Genomic DNA, 21,087 nt, shown 5'->3' on the forward strand with positions numbered 1-21,087 from the left:
TGTGTGTGTGTGTGTGTGTGTGTGTGTGTGTGTGTGTGTGTGTGTGTATGTTAATAGACTACACGAAGGAGATGTTCAGTTTCCTCGTAATTGAGTGCAAGCAACCAGCCCGTCACAGTCTTCCTAAGCTCTGGCTTAGACTTGGAAAATATGGACAGTATTTTATTTGCTGTATTGTACAATCTACCTCCTTGAAACACAAAGAATCATTTATTTCATATAATATATAACCAAATTATTTCAATTAAAAAAATCTAGATTCATCTCTTAACTTGTCATCCTTAAAGGTGGAATATATTCTTCAAATTTCAATGGGACCACTACTAAGGTACTCCCTGTTCACCAAAAAAAAAACATTGAAATCAGTTCACAAATATCGGAGTAATCGCGTAACATACACAAATTTTTTTTTAATAATATCAAGTGACGGGACGAATAACTCATGCGCCTGATGGTAAGCGCACCGCGCGCTACACGCCTGTCCATAACAGTTGCAGTGCCACTCAGAGCTTTAAATCGCAAAGATATGAGGGGCACTGCTACTGCGCCGTCACCCTGAGATATTAGTTGACAAGTCTCATGCGCCTGTAATTTCACCAGCACCCTTCAAAACCGAAACACAGTAATGCTGACATTACTGCTTGGCGGCAGAAATAGTGACCGTACTTCCCTGGACGAACTCTTTCACAAGGAGCTCTAATACAATCGAACTGAAATGTGGCCCTTTATTTCTGTAAAATGATATCCGAACAATAATGGTTCCACTGAATGATCAGGCTGGCAGGTACATTGCCCACAACTTCTCCGATATACTAGCAAGCTTCAAAGGGGAATGCGCCCAGTATTTGGGACACCCTGTCGCGGGGATCCAATTTCCTCTATTTAATACAGCCCGGTCCTGATATTTAAGCCTTTAATGCATGTCAGCCCTTTGTATCTTTGTGAATTTACTTTTGTTAAGGTAAGAAAAAAATAATTCTCTTTTACCTAAGAGTAATAAAAACATAATTGTAAATTTCATAGCTTTCAAATGGAAACCTGTCCATTTGCGTTTATTTGGATACTTCGGACCGCACTGATTTCCATAATGGGCCCCGAGAAGATAGATAGCGAATTTCACCATTCTCGCAACATATTGAGGGTGGGACGAAGAAAAATTGCCCCGGCATCACGCCTTGAAAACTGGAGCCGTTAATTTACATTGACGTGCCATAACTCTTAAGGCAATACCCTAGAGGCGATAATCGAACGTCACGCGCGTTCATTTAAATGAACATAGATGGTGAAATTTGGAGATATGATAAAGTAAAATTAGAGCTTTCTGGTCATTAACTTGAAAAATGGAAATAAATTAAGATTGAAATCTGTTGCATGACACCTATTGTTCGGTAACTTTTTTAAATATTACCTTAGTTACTATACAACAAGGTTTTCAAATTTTACTGTAATATACCTAGATGAACGATCACGTTGGCCGGTTTTCACTTTTGGGTACTGGATAATGAGGTACCGGGTTCGATTCCTGGTGACCAATTTGGGAAATGAACTTTTTTAAATTTGTTTAGGTCTGGGTGTTCTGGATAGTGATTTAAGTGTCTTCTGTTTTACGCTGGTACTCATAGTACAGGGAATTCCTCTGTTTAAGACCAGGCAATAGGTGTGGTTGTCTGGCATACTACTGTTATTATCTTTTTGTATATATTGTATACATAGCACTCTATTGCATTTATCTTCTTGTATATATACCTAATACACAAAAAGCTCACAAATTATCAATCATTACAAAAGTTATCAGTCATTTTTAAAGATCATGTGTCTAATCATCATCATAGGTTGCAACACTAAGTCATTACAGTCACAAACACTGAGAAATATTTTGTTTTCTAAGTGTATGTCCGCATCTTTTCGCTTTTACGTTCTATGGAACAGAAAAGCAGAAGGCTTAAATTGAAGGAGGGTTAACAAATATGTTACGGGCGTGTGGAATTTATGAACGGACGAACATTTTTCGAGATATCCGCTCTCTTTTGATAGCTTAGGCCTACGAACCATGATGATGTATGGATTGCTTCCTATAAATTACTATGGAGTTCATGCAGACGTTTTATGGTTTTGGCTAGGTCACGTAATTTTTTGACACGTCCGGATATAAAATTCGTATACCTTGCATTTAAATAATATATAATAATAATAATATAATATATAAATAATAATAATATATAAATAAACATTAGGCAACACGTTACTCTAATCCCGAAATAAGTACATAAAGCACATGTGTTATAGAAATCGGAAACAACGACGATACCATAAACACCCAAACCCGAGACAATACAGAAAAGTTAGTTTTTCTACCCGGCCGAGGATCGAACTCAGAGATGGCGAAACCATAAGAACAACAAAGTGCGCAAGCCACCCGACCACGAAGGTCGTCAAATTTCAGTACTAAATGCCCTAAGCTTAAACAATGTTTGATTGATCGAAAACTATTATGCAATTTGGAAATTGATACGAGTATATGTCATTTCCCTAAGTCTTAGTTGAAATTTAGAATTTCTAAAACCGGGGAGGACGTTTTCTTCGAATATAATTATGTTTTTGTATTCTAGCCCTTTAAGATAAAAATACAAAGTGACTCACATTGTGTGTCCGAAAGTGTACCTATGTAGAATAATGTTATACTATATGGCGTAGGTTTAAAGCCCAAAATCCATTACAGGGAACGAGATATCTGTACTCCAGGAACCAAGAAGAGTTGTCAAAATAACCAAACATATTGTCTGAAAAAGATAGGGCTTTCTCTTTCTGCTTATACTAGATAATGAACATTACGCATTTTTTAATGATAAATACCAAGTAACGGGACCTGGCGATAAGCGACACGCCTATCCTAAGCAGTTGCAGTGCCACTCTGAGCTTTAAATAGCAAAGATCTAAGATCTGGAGCACTGCGCTTGTCACCTGTATGTGCCTGTAATTTCATTAGCACCCTCACTTATAAAAAAAGGAACGCAGTAATGCACATTACTGCTTAGCGGCAGAAATAGGTAAGGTGGTTGTACCTACTTCCCTGGGCGAACTTTTTCACAAGGACAAGTGGTAGAATTCGTTATTTCTGGTTATATACTTGATGATACATTACAAATGGCTATTCTACTTTCAGCGTGGTTTCATGTAATCTACTCAGCCACTTTAAACCATAAACTGGAATCATAATATGATCTAGCTCGACTATAAATCTAAATGGTTCGACCCATATATTAATTGACGTCTTCCCAATGTTTTCGAAAAGATCCTAAAGGCATCACAATAGAACCTCATCGATTATGAATGTACTCAAGGTCATCCGTTGTCATCAATCATCGAGTATATAACCAGAAATAGAGACGAAATTTGTTTGAAAACTATTCTGCTATATCACAACTGCGCTCCGATTGGCCAGCACGAATTCGAAACAATTGACGGGTGTCGTCAATGGGTGTCGTCAATTGTTTTACTTAAAATCGACTAGTTAACTTGAGCTTTGCTATAATGGGCGAAAATTGCAAAATTACATATTTAATATTTAATTACAGATGAAATGTGATTCCGTTTGATTTGTAATTAGATGAATTGCTGTTTTTCCCACACCACCGAATGGAACAGCCCCAATGTCAGAGATATTATCTTTATTACAATAAATACAGAATATTTTTGGAATATACGGATACGTACACACAGGTCAGTTGTTGGCGCTGTACTATTTCAGCTTTCTAATTTGTGATTTCAGTGCACACGATGTTTATATTTTTATGTGATGTATCACTGATGAGTTACCAGGAATGTAGGTATGGCCCTTATATCGTCTCTATTTCTGGTTATATACTTGATGATACATTACAAATGGCTATTCTACTTTCAGCGTGGTTTCATGTAATCTACTCAGCCACTTTAAACCATAAACTGGAATCATAATATGATCTAGCTCGACTATAAATCTAAATGGTTCGACCCATATTCTCTTCCTTGTTTTATGAGTGGCATTTCCTATAAATAACCATTTCCCGGCCAGCGGCAACCCTGCAGTATTTCTTAACCTTCGTGAAGTATAGCCATGTTGTTAGAAGCTGATGATGTATGGTATTGACTTTGTAAAGGTGATGAAGGCGGTTAAGGACGTTGCTTTGGCTTTACATTAGTGCTAGTGACGTACCGTATTCCAATTAAAGGTAACTTTTTTCACATCTTGTGATTGTTGTTGTTTATTTCATTCTTTTCATAAAGGATAAGGCAAAGATTTGAAACCATACCCTCAGTCTCGTTGAATTTTACTTTTTTTTTGGAGTCGAGTCGGGGTATAAAGTTCTCATTCCGAGTACTTTCAATTCTGAGAATACTTTAATTCCAATAATCGTCAATTCAGAGTATTTTGTCAATGCAAAGTTCAAGTTTGACAGATATAGTAATGTCCCATAATGAAATCCAATCTTTTCTTTTGGTATCAATAATATTTTCGAAGAATCCTACCCCGTTTTAGTCAATTCTATATCTGAATGTATTTTGGATGAATATATTCCTATACCCACTAATAAATACATGTGTTTTCCTCCTTTTTTTAAACGGATACAAACGTTTAAAATTCAAACCTGAAGATAAGACACAACCAATGATTTTTTTTGAAGATCATTGGTCATAATACTATGTAACAAATTTTCAAAAAGGTTGGTTTTCGGTTTGACAATGTTTTTTCCATTTAATTAAGCAAAAAGTATGTAGAAAAAATAGAGTAGCAATACCCTTGAAACTATGCTCTTGTAGCTGTAACAGTGATATATACATAGCTTCTATTTGCATAACTACTTAGTGATATTCACATATTATATATAAAAATACTCATTTTTAGGTTCTTTGTCATCGATTTGTAGAAATTTGCTTGAAATATACCAATAAAAAAAATTTTATTATTTATTTATTTCTCTCAATATACTATTGATTTGAAACATAATGTTCCCTTTTCGTCTTTAAATAAAAAGAAACCCGAAAATTTGTACATTCCCAAAATGGTACGCCAATTTCTACTTTTCGTTGTCATGACCTCAAGAGCAAAATGTATGCACGAATATAAAGGTTTTTCGTGTTATGATTAAGCCGAACAGAAAATTATATTGATAATCTAGAAACAGAAATCGTGTTACATGGTGTAACTTTAATTAAAAACACAGATAATTTCCAACAAATTATTTTCACGTACTAACTACGTGAGTTGCTTATTCTTCTTTCTCCTCCAGCGCCTCGAATTCCCAGCAACTATACGTTATGAACTTTGTAGCAATTGTTTTAAATAGACTAAGTTGAGTAACAAAACGTATCGTAAACATATTTCATTGTCAACGAGATCACAGAAGTTGATGCGGGTAAATCAAATCCATTGCATTTCAGATACGCTCGGAGAGCGAAAAAGTTGTTCTCTTCCGAATTATTCAATCAAACTTTGGCCCTACCTGTAGGAAAGTTTTATATGTGTTGTGAAGAAGTTAGATTTCGTTTCGAGATAGCAAATATAGTAATGGATGAGAAGGAGATGGAAAAAATATCGAAAATACAGGAAGATTTTTTATTTTAAGTATAATATAAGCTACAAGGTATAAAATGTAGTACTTATATGATCTGGGTGGGTACCTACTTCTACAACTAAATTAATAAGTACACTGTGATAAATAAAATTGAAACAGTAATAAATAAAATAACCGACGGAAAGAACTTAATAATATCAACAAAAGTAATATATTTTTACGTAAATTTTTACATTAGCGCAGCATAATGCTGTGCTATAAATATGTGTATTGATTTTTAGGCAAATCGTCTCCGCAGTCGAAGTCGTGGGCAGTAGCCAGTATAGTAATTGATGAGCAGAAGGCGATGAAAAATATTGCAAAAAGCAGAACTGATATGGAAAACTAAATGTGGAAAACTAAAAACGTTGATCAATAGCCTGCACAAACTATGACGTCTGGAGAAGATAATATCTTTCCATTTCTTGCAAGTTATATCATGGGCAATTTCTACCGGAAAAGATAAATTAGATTTATTAAAATTAGAGATTGCTGGAGACTGTTGTGATACAGGGAAAATGGCAGATGAAAAAATTTTCCAGCATGCGATGAAAAATTGGTATATCAGTAGTACGACTTTTTCGGTCAATTTTCAATAAACGTAGCCATATTTAATTGCAGCGTTAAGCTTAACACCGTCACCTATGACCAACCCTGACCACCGAAGATAGGCTCATTTATTATAAATTAAAAAAAATCTGCACTTGTACAAATATGTATATTACCCATATATCGTTGTTAAATTTACTACGTTATTATTTTTTATCGATGGTTCAGTCATATGAACAGGACATACACGTTGCTTAAATCAAGGAACTAAAAAATAATATATTATCTAAACAAATGATGATGAAAAAACTGTACATGTTAAAAATAAAACACAAATAAATACAAACTTACTGATTTTTATTTATTTGCTTATGCAAGTTCTTCAAAAGTCACCCCAAATTCCTCTTAAAAATTTAACTCTATTTTTTTGTTACCCAAAAAGGTCTATGCAAAATGTTATTTTTTAATTTCATTCGGAGTGCCCTGATTCAACTCCGGTAATTACCTTTGGTCGTTTCGGTGAAATAACGAAGGGAATATAAATTATTTGAAGGATTTTGGTTTAAACAGACATTGGTAATTACCCCTTTTCGAGTGAGATCTCCTTCCTGTCCTTTGCATTGGAATAAAATAGACGTCATAAACTTAAAATAAACCCGAGCAATTCCCAAGAGACATTTATCATCAAAAATAAGTCTAATAAAGTCAAGAAATTATGGTTTCAGAAAATCGGGAAAAATAATAGTTTTATTTCCAATGTGTACCAAATACGAAACGCGAAAACCTGATAACTCAAAATATAAATTATTGTATTAGTGCTCTAACTCATGCGAATATTTAATAGCAGTGGAGCTGCTTGCGTATATTTAATAGCAGTGAGCATTCTGCGTTCCGGTTTTGAAGGGTAGGTAAGTTGAAATTACAGGCACATGGGACTTGTCAATTTATGTCTCAATTGACAGGCACAGTAACAGTACCCTTTAGATCTTTGTGATTTAAAGTTCTAAGCGGTACTGCAACTGTTATGGACAGGCGAGTTGCTTAACATCAGACGCACGACTTGTTCGTCCCGTCACTTGATATTATGAAAAAAAATCCATCCTCGCCTTGCCACTGCCCTGTTTCACTTTCACTGTTTTTTTATAACGCATAATCCGCGCTGATAGCCGCAAAACGTACCCTTTCATCTGAATTTTTGACGTACCCTTTCGTCTGAAGATTTTCTTATGTATTTGTGTGATTTCTGGATAATAATAAAGATTAAAAAAGAACTCCGCAAAGGATAATAATAAGATATGAAATTATAGCTGTTTCTAGGTCTAATGATGTATTTTTTAATTACTGTTTTAGCCTTTATGTAATCTCAGTTTACTCATCCTGGACAAGTCTGTTAGCCCTGATGTCTTTGTAAGGGTTTATCATTTCTTGACACATCAAAACTATTTCAGATACATAGTCATGCTCGGCAGCTTCTACATTCTGAACTTACTCCGCAAAAATGTATGTGCACAAACAATTTTCCTTTTTTGTATTTCTCAGCATAAATCATCAGCATAAATTTATCAGAGAAATAACACGACCTCTCGCTTCAAGAATTTGATGGCAATGACGATGGATCGAAATAACGGAAGAATCACTATTATTCTGTTCACTGAGGAAAAGGAATTAGAGAACGATTCAAAATTTAAAGTCAAAGTCAAAGTCAAAGATTATTTATTCCATAGGTAAAATAAATTTACACTTGAAATCGTCACATTTAAGCTACTGCTCGTTCACTACGCTGACCTCCCTGAGAAGAACGAGCAAGAAACTCTAAGGATTGCTCTTTTCAAATAAACTTAAATGCTACGGAATACACTTTGAATCAAATTTGTGTGGATTCTGGAGCCATGTCGTCTTTCCATACATCTTTATCTAACACGTAGTCTTCAATTTTGTAATATGATTTTTCGATCAAAATATTTAAAACGTAAGGGCCCTGATGTAGAAGGTTAGCATCATCACAATATGTTGCATACATCAGTAATTAAACCTAAAATACAAATAAAGTAACTTTGCAAACCGTTATACAGTAAACCTCAACGAAGATAAATTATAAAATCTTTGAAACAAAATTTGCTTCTCCTTTACCATAACATTTTACTTTATGGTCACAATTAGCTTTAAGCCAGTAATAAAAAGCTTCTTCCTGTAATAAATTGCCAAGTTTTTTATTCAACCTTGCTTATTTTGCTTACAAAAAGGTGGTAAGATTAAAGGCCAACTTATAATTATTATGTACAAATTATAATTACTTGGCGTTAAATTTTAAATGCACGTTTTTTAATTATAACTATAAATACATGAAGGAAATGAAACAATTTTTCCGGATTTAAATCGCGTATATTTGTTTTATGAAACAAACCGACGTTTCGGGCCCTTTACAGGTCCCATGGTCACGGTTGACCGATACATACATGTTACTTGGTACTTGGTGCAACGGGCTGGTATCCGCAACTCGACGACAAAGCGCCTATTTTGCGTGTACATACATGTTACATGGTACATGTTTTGGACGAGTATTTACTACGTACTAAGTATTTATTTCGAAAACGTGAATGACATTGAAAAAAATATATACTAGTTATTTTATGGTCTTCGCAATTAAAAACTTTTTTTATAATATCAAGTGACGGGATGAACAAATCGTGTGCATTGTAGTAAGTGACTCCTGTCCATAACATTTACTGTGCCACTCAGAGCTTTCGCAAAAATCTGAGGGGCACTGTCACTGCGCCCGTCACCCTGTGATATAAGTTGATAAGTCCCATGTGCCTGTAATTTCACCAGCGCCCTTATCGTTCAAAACCGGCACTCAGTAATGCTGACAACTCCTTCACAAGGAGCTCTCCTGCTACTAAAACACGGCTTTCGTTCAAGATTTTTTAAATTTATTTTATTAATATTTACCCTTATACATAATATTATAGTTATTTAACGCGATTCCCAAATTACGGTCTAATTTATCCAATCTCAAATATTCGAAAGCCCATTTTTGCCTGTATGTCCCGGAACACGCTTCAAGGGTAACTCCCTGTTGGCTAGGCAGTTGTATATTTCGTAGGCATTTATAATTTCCCATGTTTATAATTTGTTTTGTCTGAAAACAAATACAAATTGTGATTATATGTTAGGGATCAGATCCTCAGTGTTTCGAGGGTCAGCAATATAGGTAATATTTATTTATTGAATATCATGTCGTTATATATATATATATTTGGAAAATACTACAGTAGTTTGTGTTAGATCTTTGATTTTATTATTGATACAAGGTTTAAACACAAAAATAACTGCCTCAGTGGCCGAACTTGATTCCCGGGCCGGGAGAAATATTTGTATGATCTTCATTATTTCCCTCGTGAGTTTGAATATAATTTGTGATTGTCTATATCTTTGTCCATGGCACATGCGATTCAGGGTTTCCCTAGTACCGGGTTATGAGTGTGTGTGTGTGTAGGCGTTATTATATATAAGTAATGTTCAAAAAATCAGTCTACAACACGCCTGTCTTTTTCATAAAGACTGATTAATATTACACCGTCCCGGGGCCGACCCGGTTCCAGTCCGGCCCGATCGCAACACGTTGTAATAAAAATGCATCCGCTGGGTACCCGGAGGGTAGTCAACGTTGGACTATAGTGTAGTGGACTACAGCGCAAGTGCAAAATGCTGTCATCATCTATTAAATCTTTGTAGAGCGTGGCAAATTCTCCATCGAATTCTCGTTTTCTCCAGACAACATGTACCCATCATCTACTTTTTCTAATTTGTGTTTCCAACACTCCGTCATCAAGAGCTATTGCAATAGCTGCCAACTCATGTTGTGAAAATTGCATTAATAACACAACCTTATCCCTCTAGAGAAACGACAGTGGAAACGATACGGCACTGTGACGGCCCGGACTCCACACGGTGTAACGTGAATCCCTGAATGACTAACCCGGCCGGCGCACGGTGGATACGACACGGCACGGTGACGGTCCGGACCCGGCACGGTGTAACGTGAGTGACTGACCCGGCCGGCGCACGGTGGAAATGACACGGCACCGTGACGGCCTGAACCCAGCACGGTGTAACGTGAATCAGCCTTAATCCTGGCGTGAAGAATACTCTAATGGTAGATGACGATGATTTATTGTAAAAATCTTGAATTTCAAAATACACCAGAGAGATGACCGACGACTTCAAAGTCATTACCGTAAGCACTTTTTTATTGCAAATAACAAATTTTCATACCGCCGATGACCTGTCGTTATGGTAATTCATAAATTTGCGATTGAGGGTGTCCAAACTGACAATAATAAGGCACAATTTACGTTAATGCTGCACGAAACGGCAGCAAATTTTTGTAACCATAGCATAATTAACTTTATGTCAATCGTGTAACGCACAAATTCGATATGACTCAAAAAACAGGTCGTGTCTTTCGGAAAAGTCTCGCGCAGTGTCGGCGAGTATGTACGTTAACACAATTGACATAAAGCTTATTATGCTATATACCAATTCGTTATTCGCAACAATGACAATTTATAAAATGATACGACTTTTAAAAACAGACTGTGCTGTTTTCGGTTATATACTCGATGGTTACATTACATTGCACAAAGCAATAAATATCTTTCATTCCAATGCTTGGTTCTTCTTTTTAGCGTGTCGACTCTGACGTTTATATTTGCTAGGACCAGTACTTTGCAACTGATACAGCATTAAAAATGGTAGTAAATTAATTTGCTACTCCGCGAAGGTTAAAAGCCAGTGAAGGTTTAAACGTGTAAAATATCTGCCCTTGTGTTGAATATTTTTTATGCAGTTAGTTTTACCAACCTCCCTTCGCATAAATATGAAATAAATAAAATAAATAACACAAGCGCATCTATAATGTGTATAAAATATACCCGACACGTGGTTCGCCACTCCACGAGGCAGCCTCAGTAAAAAATTTCTGAATTTACGATAGGTTATTCATTACTCGGTCACACATAACGACCACTTTGAAAATCATAATCATTTCGTTCATCTTTTGTAACACTATACTATAATATTGTAGCACCGTAACCTGATTCCTGAAAACAGTTACAAAATAAAATACTAACCGAATTATTGTAGTACCAGATTTGATTTTTATTTTCCGCATTGCACAAGTCAAGGCCAATCATTCCCATCATATATGTCATACAGTAATCGTTCCTCTTAATTTGTCCTTGCTTCGTATAGGCCCAATACTGAAACGATTTGAAAGTATCAAGAAATATTCACTACCTGTCTGGGTGCAGGAATCAGACAATGATTTTTACTTAAATTTTCAAAAGCCAATACTTTGTCCAAATTTAGAGATGTTACCTGATTCCCACCATGGTAATGACACATAAAAACGTTTACACATGGTTGAAAATTTTGCAAAGAAGTGTCCGCATCCAAACACATCATTTCATTGTTCAAACTGTAAAGCTGAAATGTAAAACAAAAACCTACATAATTTTGTGATCTTAACTTTACACTCTGTTCTCTTGTTGGAGTATTTTTCTAATTACAAAGCTCAAGAAAAACTTTTCTAAATACAAAGCTCCAACTACCTATTTGCCCCCTTTAGAGTCGAAAACCGTACCGGTGCCCTTCATCTTTACAAATTTTATAAAAAAAAAATAATAGACTGCCTGAGAAACCCAAGGGCAGCTACTTTGCCCAAAGTATTAGCATAGCCATACAAAGGGAGAACGCTGCCAGCATCTTAGGCTCTTAGCCGCGAGGACCCAATCTTATTCATATAATTTAATACTAGATTTATTATCTAGTACTTAAGCTTTTATTGTAATTTGATATCTTTCTAAATAAAAAAATGTGCTCGTGCACTACGTTTATAGATCTTCGTCATAACAAATTATTTAAAAGTGAGTGTGCAACTTACTCTCCCACTTCCAACAAGATCATTAGGTATACTCAGGTAAGGATAAACCTTTTCCAAATACCACTCGAATGATTTGCATTTTAACTTTTGCTTCAGCTGCATTCGATTATCGACATTCCCATATTCTCCCAAATCGTTTCCTATTCGGTCGAAGAAATATTTTGCGTATTCATCTAACCAGACCTGCAAAAGAAATAGAGAATATTTTTTTAACAACGAAAATCTTGAGTCCTAGAGAAATTGAAATACTCTAAAACCGAAGTGCTTCTGTCATCTTTGGTACTACGTTCAAAAGAGAACATCACGTTATCAGAACCCGAAACTGGTTATCATAAATATAACAATAATAGTAACAAATTAAAAGCTGTGGTAGCCTAAACCATTAGGTGTGGCGTTTGGCGGTAGGTCAAACCATTAGGTTTGACCTACCGCCTCTCAAGCACAGGTGGTGGGTTTGAATCCGGGCTCGCATCTCCTGAGTTTTTCGGAATTTAGATGTGAAATATATTTTGAAATTCACCACAAGCTTTACGGTGAAGGAAAACATTATGATGAAACCTGCACGTCGAAAAAGGTTCAGAACCCCCGGTAAAACGTGGGTAGTCCCCAACCCGCATTGAACCCTATGACGGACCGTGGCCTAACAATACCCTCGCGTGAAACCTGCGACCCGTGCCCAGCAGTGGGACACTTTTTTTTATAATACGAAGTGACAGGACGGACAAGTTGAAAAAAATATTAGGGACACTTCTACTGTGCCCGTCACCCTGAGACATAAGTTGACAAGTCCCGTGTGCCTATAATTTCACAACATTATTGCTTGGCGGCAGGAATAGATAAGGTAGAAGTACTTCCCTAGACAAACCCTTTTATAAGAAGCTCTACTGCTACTAAAATGGATTGACAATGAAATGATAACCATTACTAAGGACATGATATTTGAAATACTAGTGACAGAATACACGTGAAATATCCAAGAGTTTGTATATAACGATACACAAGAGTTTGTATATTTAAGAGATACTACTGGCGTATATCAATCATCTCTATTCAATTCACATACTCGTAACCATTTTCTACTTTAATAATTGACTTCTTCATTTGTCGAATTGCAATAAGATGAGGAAAACATAATGACCTTTGCCAATCTCACAGCATTTCTCTTAGCATTTTCATGAGCTCCTTTATAAGGAAACTGTCTTCTAAAAACATGACCAACATGAGAACACGGTATAATTTCCAGTGTACCACCGCACATCCAGGTCTTAAACGACAATTCGAGGTTTTCACTTCCCCAGATGTTGAATTCTTCATCGTAGTAACCCAAACGTGCAAAGAACTGTTTATCTATAGCGAACAGTCCGCCAGCTATAACTGGGGTATTTATTAGTGCAGCCAAATATTGACGACTTTGAATCGTGGCCGTTGGTACAACCTCCCACATAAAACGGAGGTTCCAGTCGAATCCGCCCAATCTTAAGTCGTCGATATCTTGATATATGTATTCAAATGTGTTTTTGTGGATGTAGTCTATAACGGGACTTACAACTTTTGTTTGATCCTTTTTTATACGATCCAAAAGAGGCTCCAGCCATCCTGAAATATCAGATCGGATTTTAATATTAACATAAAATATTTCAGCATTCACAGAAAATCATTATTTTAATAATGAATTTAAAATACCAGTTTGCAATGAATATAGAACCAGAACGACTCGTGAAAATAAATTCGTACAACCTAAGGCTATGAATTACTATGGCCAGAGCCTAAATAAATATATAATAGCTCGTATATATAATGATATGGGGTTCTTAAGGAGAAGTCCTACGTGTTAAGTAAATTATATAAGATAAATTTTAAAAAGGCACTATGTTATGAATCCTGTTTTAAAAAATGTTTCAAAAAGTATTTTATTGCTGTAAATATAAATTTGCATATCTTATTAAGTAGGTATGGTTATAAATGTTATTGTTGTTTTAGTTAATAAGTAAGTCTATTCTGCTTGAGAAGTACCTTTTTACTGAGGTATCTAGCTAATTATTAAGTGGATTTATAATTGTGTAACGCATGATCGTTAACAAACTGTTTACTGTTTGGCGGGAGATAGTCTTCAGTATAGTGTATACTTTTTGAAAAAATAAATGAACAAAAAAAAATAAAGCACCACAAACCTTCAGTACATTCGCAATGGCTATCAAGGTATAATACAACCGGTGCTGACGCAAACTTGAGTCCTAATAATCGCGCTCTAATTAGACCCAACCGTTCATTGCCTCTGATAACTGATACCTTTCGCAAATTTTTGTTTACGTAATCATCCAAACGAGTGTGAAGGTGTTCTGAAAGAAAACCGTTATTGAATATACTTACACGAAAAAATAAGTTGATTATATGTAGATCATTCGACCCAACAATTTAATAGCTGTAGAGCTCCTTGTGAAAGAGTTCGTCCAGGGAAGTACTGCCACCTAACCTATTTCTGCCGCCAAGCAGTAATGTTAGCATTACTGTGTTCCGGTTTTGAAGGGTAAGGGTGTTGGTGAAATTACAGGCACATGGGACATGTCAACATATGTCCCAAGGTGACGGGCGCGGTGGTAGTGCCACACAGATCTTTGCGATTTAAAGCTCTTAGTGGCACTGCAACTGTTATGGACAGGCGTGTAGCTAACAATCAGGTGCACGACGTGTTCGACTCGTCACTCGATATTATAAAAAAAAGAAGTATGTCCAGCAATTATTACAATGACACACATTCACGACAAACAAAGACGAAAGAAATATAAGCACCCAATCACAAATCGTTGTCAAAGGCATAAAGGCATGACATACAATAGATAAGTTGCTCAGTAAACACATGATAATAACATGCGTATTGTTACAGGAATAATACACAAAACACAGAGCCTACCAAAAATTCATATCAATTTAACTTGTCTCTATTAAGTTGTTTGTTCTACTTACTCATATCAGAAAAGTCATCCACGAGTATAATTTCCTTTAAAAGATTTTCAGGACTCCGGTTTAAAACGGAATGAATCGTTCTGAGCAATGTCGACCATGCTTCATTGTGGAAACAAATTACTACAGAAGCTTGAGGCAGGTTCGATGAGTAATTTTGTATTTTGCACCTGTAATATTTCTTAAAGTATAATGATATTAAAAAAATATGTAAACCTTTTAGTTCATTGGTAGTTCATCAATTAATACAGAAAAATTTACATTTCGTAATGAAATCGAAGTGCCTCTGTATGTAGGATTATTGTTGTAAATTACTAACAATCTCATTAGACTTTATGACTAACACCAGAAACAACAACTTTTGTTCTGTGACATTTAATATTTCATCAGATTTCACTTTCGCATAAAAACACAAATATTTAAAAACATCGCTCTAAACGGTGATAACACTGTGCGGTAACAAAAGAAAATCCAAGCGTATGCGTGTCCAATTCAAAACCCAAGGAGGACCCGGGGAGGACAACTGCACTTTTGAATTAACTACATTAATGTTTGGTATATTTATTATGTTTTATAAAAAGTCATATAACAAAAGCTGTTGTTTATGATATTAGCAATAAAGTCCTGAGAGGTTGTTAGTATTTCACAAATTTAGTAGCAATAGAGCTCCTTGTGAAAGAGTAGTGTCCAGGGTAGTGCTGCCACTCAGGGTGACAGGCGTAGTGGTACCGCCCCTCAGATCTTTGCAATTTAAAGCTCTCAGTGGCACTGTAACTGTTATGGACAGGCGTGTAGTTTACCATCAGGCGCACGACTTGTTCGTCCCGTCACTTGATGTCATAAAAAAATATATAATGTTAGGAGTAAAGTTATAAAATTCCTTTAACAGAGTTTTGCTCAGGTTGAAATGAAACAATGTCTTTTTGGTATAAGATTCAGATAACAAAATTTATTCAATTAAAATCTTCTTGAAAAGCTTCAAATTTACAATTTTAGCGTTATTCACTCGTTTTTGTTTTGGTTAATTTGAAATAAAAAATAGATACTTTTAATTCTTGTATAATAATTTAGTCCTATATCTGTAGATTATTCATTTCGTGAAACGTGTATAGATTAGTCGTTATTATTCTCAAAATCATATTCTTGTGTGGTCCTCCTATAGACAATTTCAATTCTAAGACAATTTCGGACTTTACATTTACTGTACAAATAATGACCGATATGCAAGTGAATATACGCTTACCATTCATCTCTAACATCTGGTAACGTACGATCCAAAGGTATCAAATCACTAACAAAATCATTGAAGGCATGCTCCTGCCAGCCTTTTCTTATAAACCACAACAAATTCATAGGTATTTCCTTATCGTCCGCTAAGAAAACGGGCTTACCATTCATACCTGCAAAATTAGAGGGAATTTTGATTTTAATTATTACGCTTCCAGCTCTTGCATCTTGAAATGAAATGAAATAATTTATTATCAGACTTACAATAATTACAAGTCCATATATTGTTAGTAAATACTTAGACACTATGTTAGTAAAACTTAAAATTTTCATTTTCTTGGATGTGAATGGACATCCAATGTTTTAAAATTGGACTGTCCATCCTCTCCGCAATCACCATCAGAAGACTGTTGGTGCTCTTAATTAATCTTGTTTGTGCTCTTATTTAAAACTTACCTTCATTTTCTATTCGTAACTTGACTTCTTGTGTTTTAGCTAAACATAAATAATGCACATGATTCCTAACATTGTTATAATTGTTACTCTACCTGGAAGACTGTCGGTGTCTCTAAGTATTGAGTATCGTTCTACAAGGGATGAACTTGATCCTCTTTCACCAAAATTTCTCCAAACTGGAACAATATTATAGCATATAATTCATTTTAACACTTTCAACACATTACGCCTTCTTAAGTAATATCATTAGGGGTTAAATTATAAACAGAAATATTAATAATCCATGTTACGTAGCAAATGCTTAGCCAGTAATATAGATTAGAATTGATTAAAAAGTGTCTTATTTCAACTTAAAATCCTAAATCTTAATTATCGATGCGCGTCATCTGCAAACTTGTCAAATAATAAAGCCAATCAAAAAAAATTTTTTTTTAATAAAACCACAAACGCATACCTTTTTTAAAATTTATTTTATTTTGTATATAGATTTGGTCGTGAACACTATCTAGCTCTGGAGAAAAAATAGGATCTACAATGGATCGAGCTTGCTCGAAAGATGCCTATTCAATCACACCTTAAAGATACTCGGGTATGTGCTCAGAAACACAGTCGCAAGCAGGGAATTTCATTCCTGGGCTGTGCGCATTGACCAAGTAGGGAATACCTTATACGTATGAGAACATAATAATTTATACCTATTTACTGTAAAGGCAATAGACTAAAATAATATAAATAACTAAATAATATGTGTCACGTCGTCGTTGTCTTCAACTTGAGCTACGAGAAAGTTAGCGTTGGTTGACGTTGGACTAAATAGCAATAATTTCCCGCCCGAAGGGGTTCCCGCCTTGTCGTGGCGGGGGGGCTCTAGTAGCTGTGGTCGATTTCAACCCACGGTGAAGCTAAGAGGAACCCACGGGGCCGGCCGATTGTGGTAGGCTGGCCCGAGGAGGAGGGCGTTCCGCGCGAGGCTCGTCTGGTCAGCGGGACCGCGCGGATGCACGAGGAGGAGGGTCGCGGGGGGAGAGACGTGTCGGTGTGTCGTTGCCGCTTGTCCTGTCCTCCGCGACCCTGGCGGGGCTGCACCACTTTCGACGATGCAGTGGCGGCGGGGCCGCGGGGGAAGAGACGTGTCGGTGTGGCTTTGCCGCTCGTCCTATCCTCCGCGGCCGAATGTGGGCGGTTGGCCCGCGGTGGGCGCTCCAAGGGACTCTCTTTGGAGAGTCCGCGCGGAAGCGCGTTAGGTGTTGCGGCGGAGCCTGTCATCAGATCCGCCGCGGGGGCTGGGGAGCAGCCGCTGAACTTCACAGTTGAGTGGATGCTGTCCTGGCGCCCCATGGCCCCTGGGTAGCGGATTCGGGGGAGTTCGCTGCCCAGCATAAAGGGGCCCGGGATGGAAGGCTCGCCTGGTGTTCGGCGAGCCTCACATTGGGAGTCGGGGGACCGATGTGTCACCCTTCTCAGGGAGAGGCTGCGCAAGGCCGCGCGTAGTGGGGGCGCGGACGAGTGCAACAGCGTACCCGTACCCCCATCTACAGCGGAGAGGAGGAAGACTCCGGGGGTTTAGTGTGGTCGGGCTGCTCCCCTTCAGGGTTCAGCCCAGTCCCACATAACCCCGGCTCTGACCCCCGCGGGGCCGGGGTATCTGTAAGCAGATGCCCCCGGATTAACAAAAAAAAACTAGCAATAATTTACAATACTCACATTTAGCTCCAAAACGAGAGTTAATATTTTTCTTTGCCGTCATTAATTCTATTTTTTTTAATGCATCTTCATACACCTGTCTATCATCAATCATCATATTGTCATTGTTGTCTTCTAATTGTTGTTTATTATCGATATACCATATAGCTAAAAGAGTAAAGAACCATATAATACCGAGAAGTATAATTATCTTCACTGGGTTTATTTCTTTCATTTTTCGGTTGTAGCTGTGTTAATCCGTGTATACGTCTGGGCTTCGAGACCGCTGGCCACAAGCCTAATGATTAAGTATCACCACACGGGTGGTTGTAAAGTAGATATTTTTCTTTGCGACTGGTTCGTGTAATCAGCCAAGCTCACTGTCTCGTTTTACACTGAAGTCGTGATGTTGGCTAATGGATGCGACTTTTGTTTTCAAAACAAAGTAGTTGATTTTCTATGTAACCAAAGCGTCATAACACATAATTATTTTGATACATCGAATATTAACAATAACACAATAACAGATAAATATTACGAAATGTTGTGAACTGTGTGTGAAAAAATTCATCATGAACTTAATACACGGAAAGCTCTAACGATACCATTGTAATTATTATTACAAAGATTGAACAAAAAGAAAAATTCCTTCGATCTGACACCATTTTACCGATACCACTGTACTTATAGAGCTATTGAATGGAAGATGTTACATGCTCGTAACAGAGCATAGATACTACAAGATACAAATCGTTTCATGATGTTAAATTTTGTATTGTTCCCACACAACACCCAGTTCAAACAAACAGAGTCAGTTGTATACGAACTCGATGAATTATTTTCATTTACTCATTGTGTTCACAACACCGTCCTTACGGGAACTGCAGAAAAGTATGAATAAAGAAGAGTTAGTATTAATGTAAATAGAGTGTCAATAGAGCTCCTTGTGAAAGAGTTTGTCCAGGGAACTACTGCCACCTTATCTATTTCTGCCGCTAAACAGAACGTAAGCATTAATGCGTTCCGGTTTTGAAGGGTTAAGGATCCTGCTGAAAATACAGGCACATAGGGTTTGTCAACTTATATCTCAGGGTGACAGGCGCAGTGGCAGTTCTCCCAAATGTTTGTGATTTGAATCTCTGATTGAGATTGGAATTGCTATGGACAGTCGTCTCGCTTACCACCAGGCACACCACTTGTTCATTTTGTCACTTGACATCATAAAAAAATTTTAAAATCTTTAAAATAATAAGAGCAACAAAACTTTCACCCAATGTAGTCGAAGTAATAGTTAATAATTATATACAGGAAATGCTACAAAATGTTCAATCCTGTTATAGTTGAGTTTTCACGCCAGTATGAAATGTCCCTTTTGCTTTCTCTTTTTAAGGTTCTTTCAAAAAGTCAAAAGGGTATTAATTAAGAGTTCATAGCCTCTTTACCCTGGTAACCTGGTAATGAGCCAAAACAAAATGTATCATGCTAACAGTAAACCGCGCAGGTGGTGAGGTAGTGATTTATTAGAGTAATCAGTTTTACCTAATTCTCCACCAACGGGCCTTTTTCTGTATACCTCGTTAACTTTAGCATTTCCCAACTTAACCTCAATTTGGCCTAACGATGCTCTTGTAAAGTAAATCTAAAGAGAACAAGCTCCAATTTTTCTTCGTCTCTAAAAACATGGCTGAATAAAAAATGCTTCGTAGTAGGTACATGAGCTTCAAGTATAATATGCCTTACGTTCTCAAACTGAAGAATGAATTTTCAAGTGACATTTTATTCGTGGTGGTAATAAAGAAAGCCAGTAATGAGTCTAATGAAGGTTTTTGTAAAGGACAAAAAGGAAGGGTTTATATAGCAGCATTTAATTAAGACGAGACGAGGAATTAGGACAAACTTTTCTTTAGATGCCTTTGTCAAATATACGGCTATAGTGTCATTTGATTTAATGTTAGATAAAAACAATTATACAAACAATTTCGATTAGGATACACACTTAATTTCATAGCCAGAAGAAGCTTGTTTCTATGGTACCAAACGATGAAAAGAACAAGTCACATGTGTTAAGCGACTCACGACCTGTCCATAGCCGTTGCAGTATCGCTCAAAGCTGTAAATCTCAAAAATCTGAGGGATACTGCTTCTGCGCTCGTCACCCTGAGACATAATTAGGTACCTAGTCCAAAAACAAGTCCAAGTCCTTCAAAATCGGAACGCAGTAATGCTCACGTTACTGCTTGGCGGCAGAAAGTGGTATGATACTATTACTTCCCTAGACCGGCTCTTTCACAAGGAACTCTTCTGCTTCTTAGCTGTACTTCTGCTTCTAGCTTCGAGCTGGTTGCCGCATCACAAAAAACAAACAGTACCGTTATTGTTAGTAGCATTTCATGGTTATGCTACATAAGTATGTTTTCAGAATTGACTTTCGAAGAATGAATTTAAAGAAAATGAGTTACGTGATTATTTCATTCTGTCTATTATGCCTTTTTGAATACTAGGAAATATTTAAATAGAGTAAACATTGTGATTATCATTATCTTCCATCAATAACTGAGTCTTAAAAATCTATAAAACTGGAATCAACTGGATTCTACAAAAGTTGTCGAGAGCACCTAATGATCTTCAGTGGAATTCTCCTAGTTTTTTCCATTAGCTCTCTTAATTGAAAGTAAA

The 21,087-nt window shown here is 36.6% G+C and overlaps 1 protein-coding gene across 1 annotated transcript in view; it reads right to left on the reverse strand.

Annotated features, from left to right (window-relative positions):
• The window catches only part of LOC113235910 (putative polypeptide N-acetylgalactosaminyltransferase 9), an 18,007-nt gene extending 1,580 nt beyond the window's left edge, over nt 1-16,427 (reverse strand). The window contains exons 1-7 of the mRNA XM_026471832.1: nt 16,289-16,427; nt 15,049-15,215; nt 14,256-14,423; nt 13,223-13,680; nt 12,085-12,267; nt 11,273-11,401; nt 10,120-10,290 (exon numbers count right to left, since the gene is read on the reverse strand). Of these exons, the coding sequence (XP_026327617.1) occupies nt 10,120-10,290; nt 11,273-11,401; nt 12,085-12,267; nt 13,223-13,680; nt 14,256-14,423; nt 15,049-15,215; nt 16,289-16,398 (1,386 nt within the window). The 5' untranslated portion in view covers nt 16,399-16,427. The remainder of the gene's footprint in view (nt 1-10,119; nt 10,291-11,272; nt 11,402-12,084; nt 12,268-13,222; nt 13,681-14,255; nt 14,424-15,048; nt 15,216-16,288) is intronic.
• Between the last annotated feature and the right edge of the window lie 4,660 nt (nt 16,428-21,087).

The sequence above is a fragment of the Hyposmocoma kahamanoa genome, unplaced genomic scaffold (assembly GCF_003589595.1).
Source record: "Hyposmocoma kahamanoa isolate Upper Pololo Valley unplaced genomic scaffold, ASM358959v1 88, whole genome shotgun sequence".
NCBI classification, from domain to species: Eukaryota; Metazoa; Arthropoda; class Insecta; order Lepidoptera; family Cosmopterigidae; genus Hyposmocoma; species Hyposmocoma kahamanoa.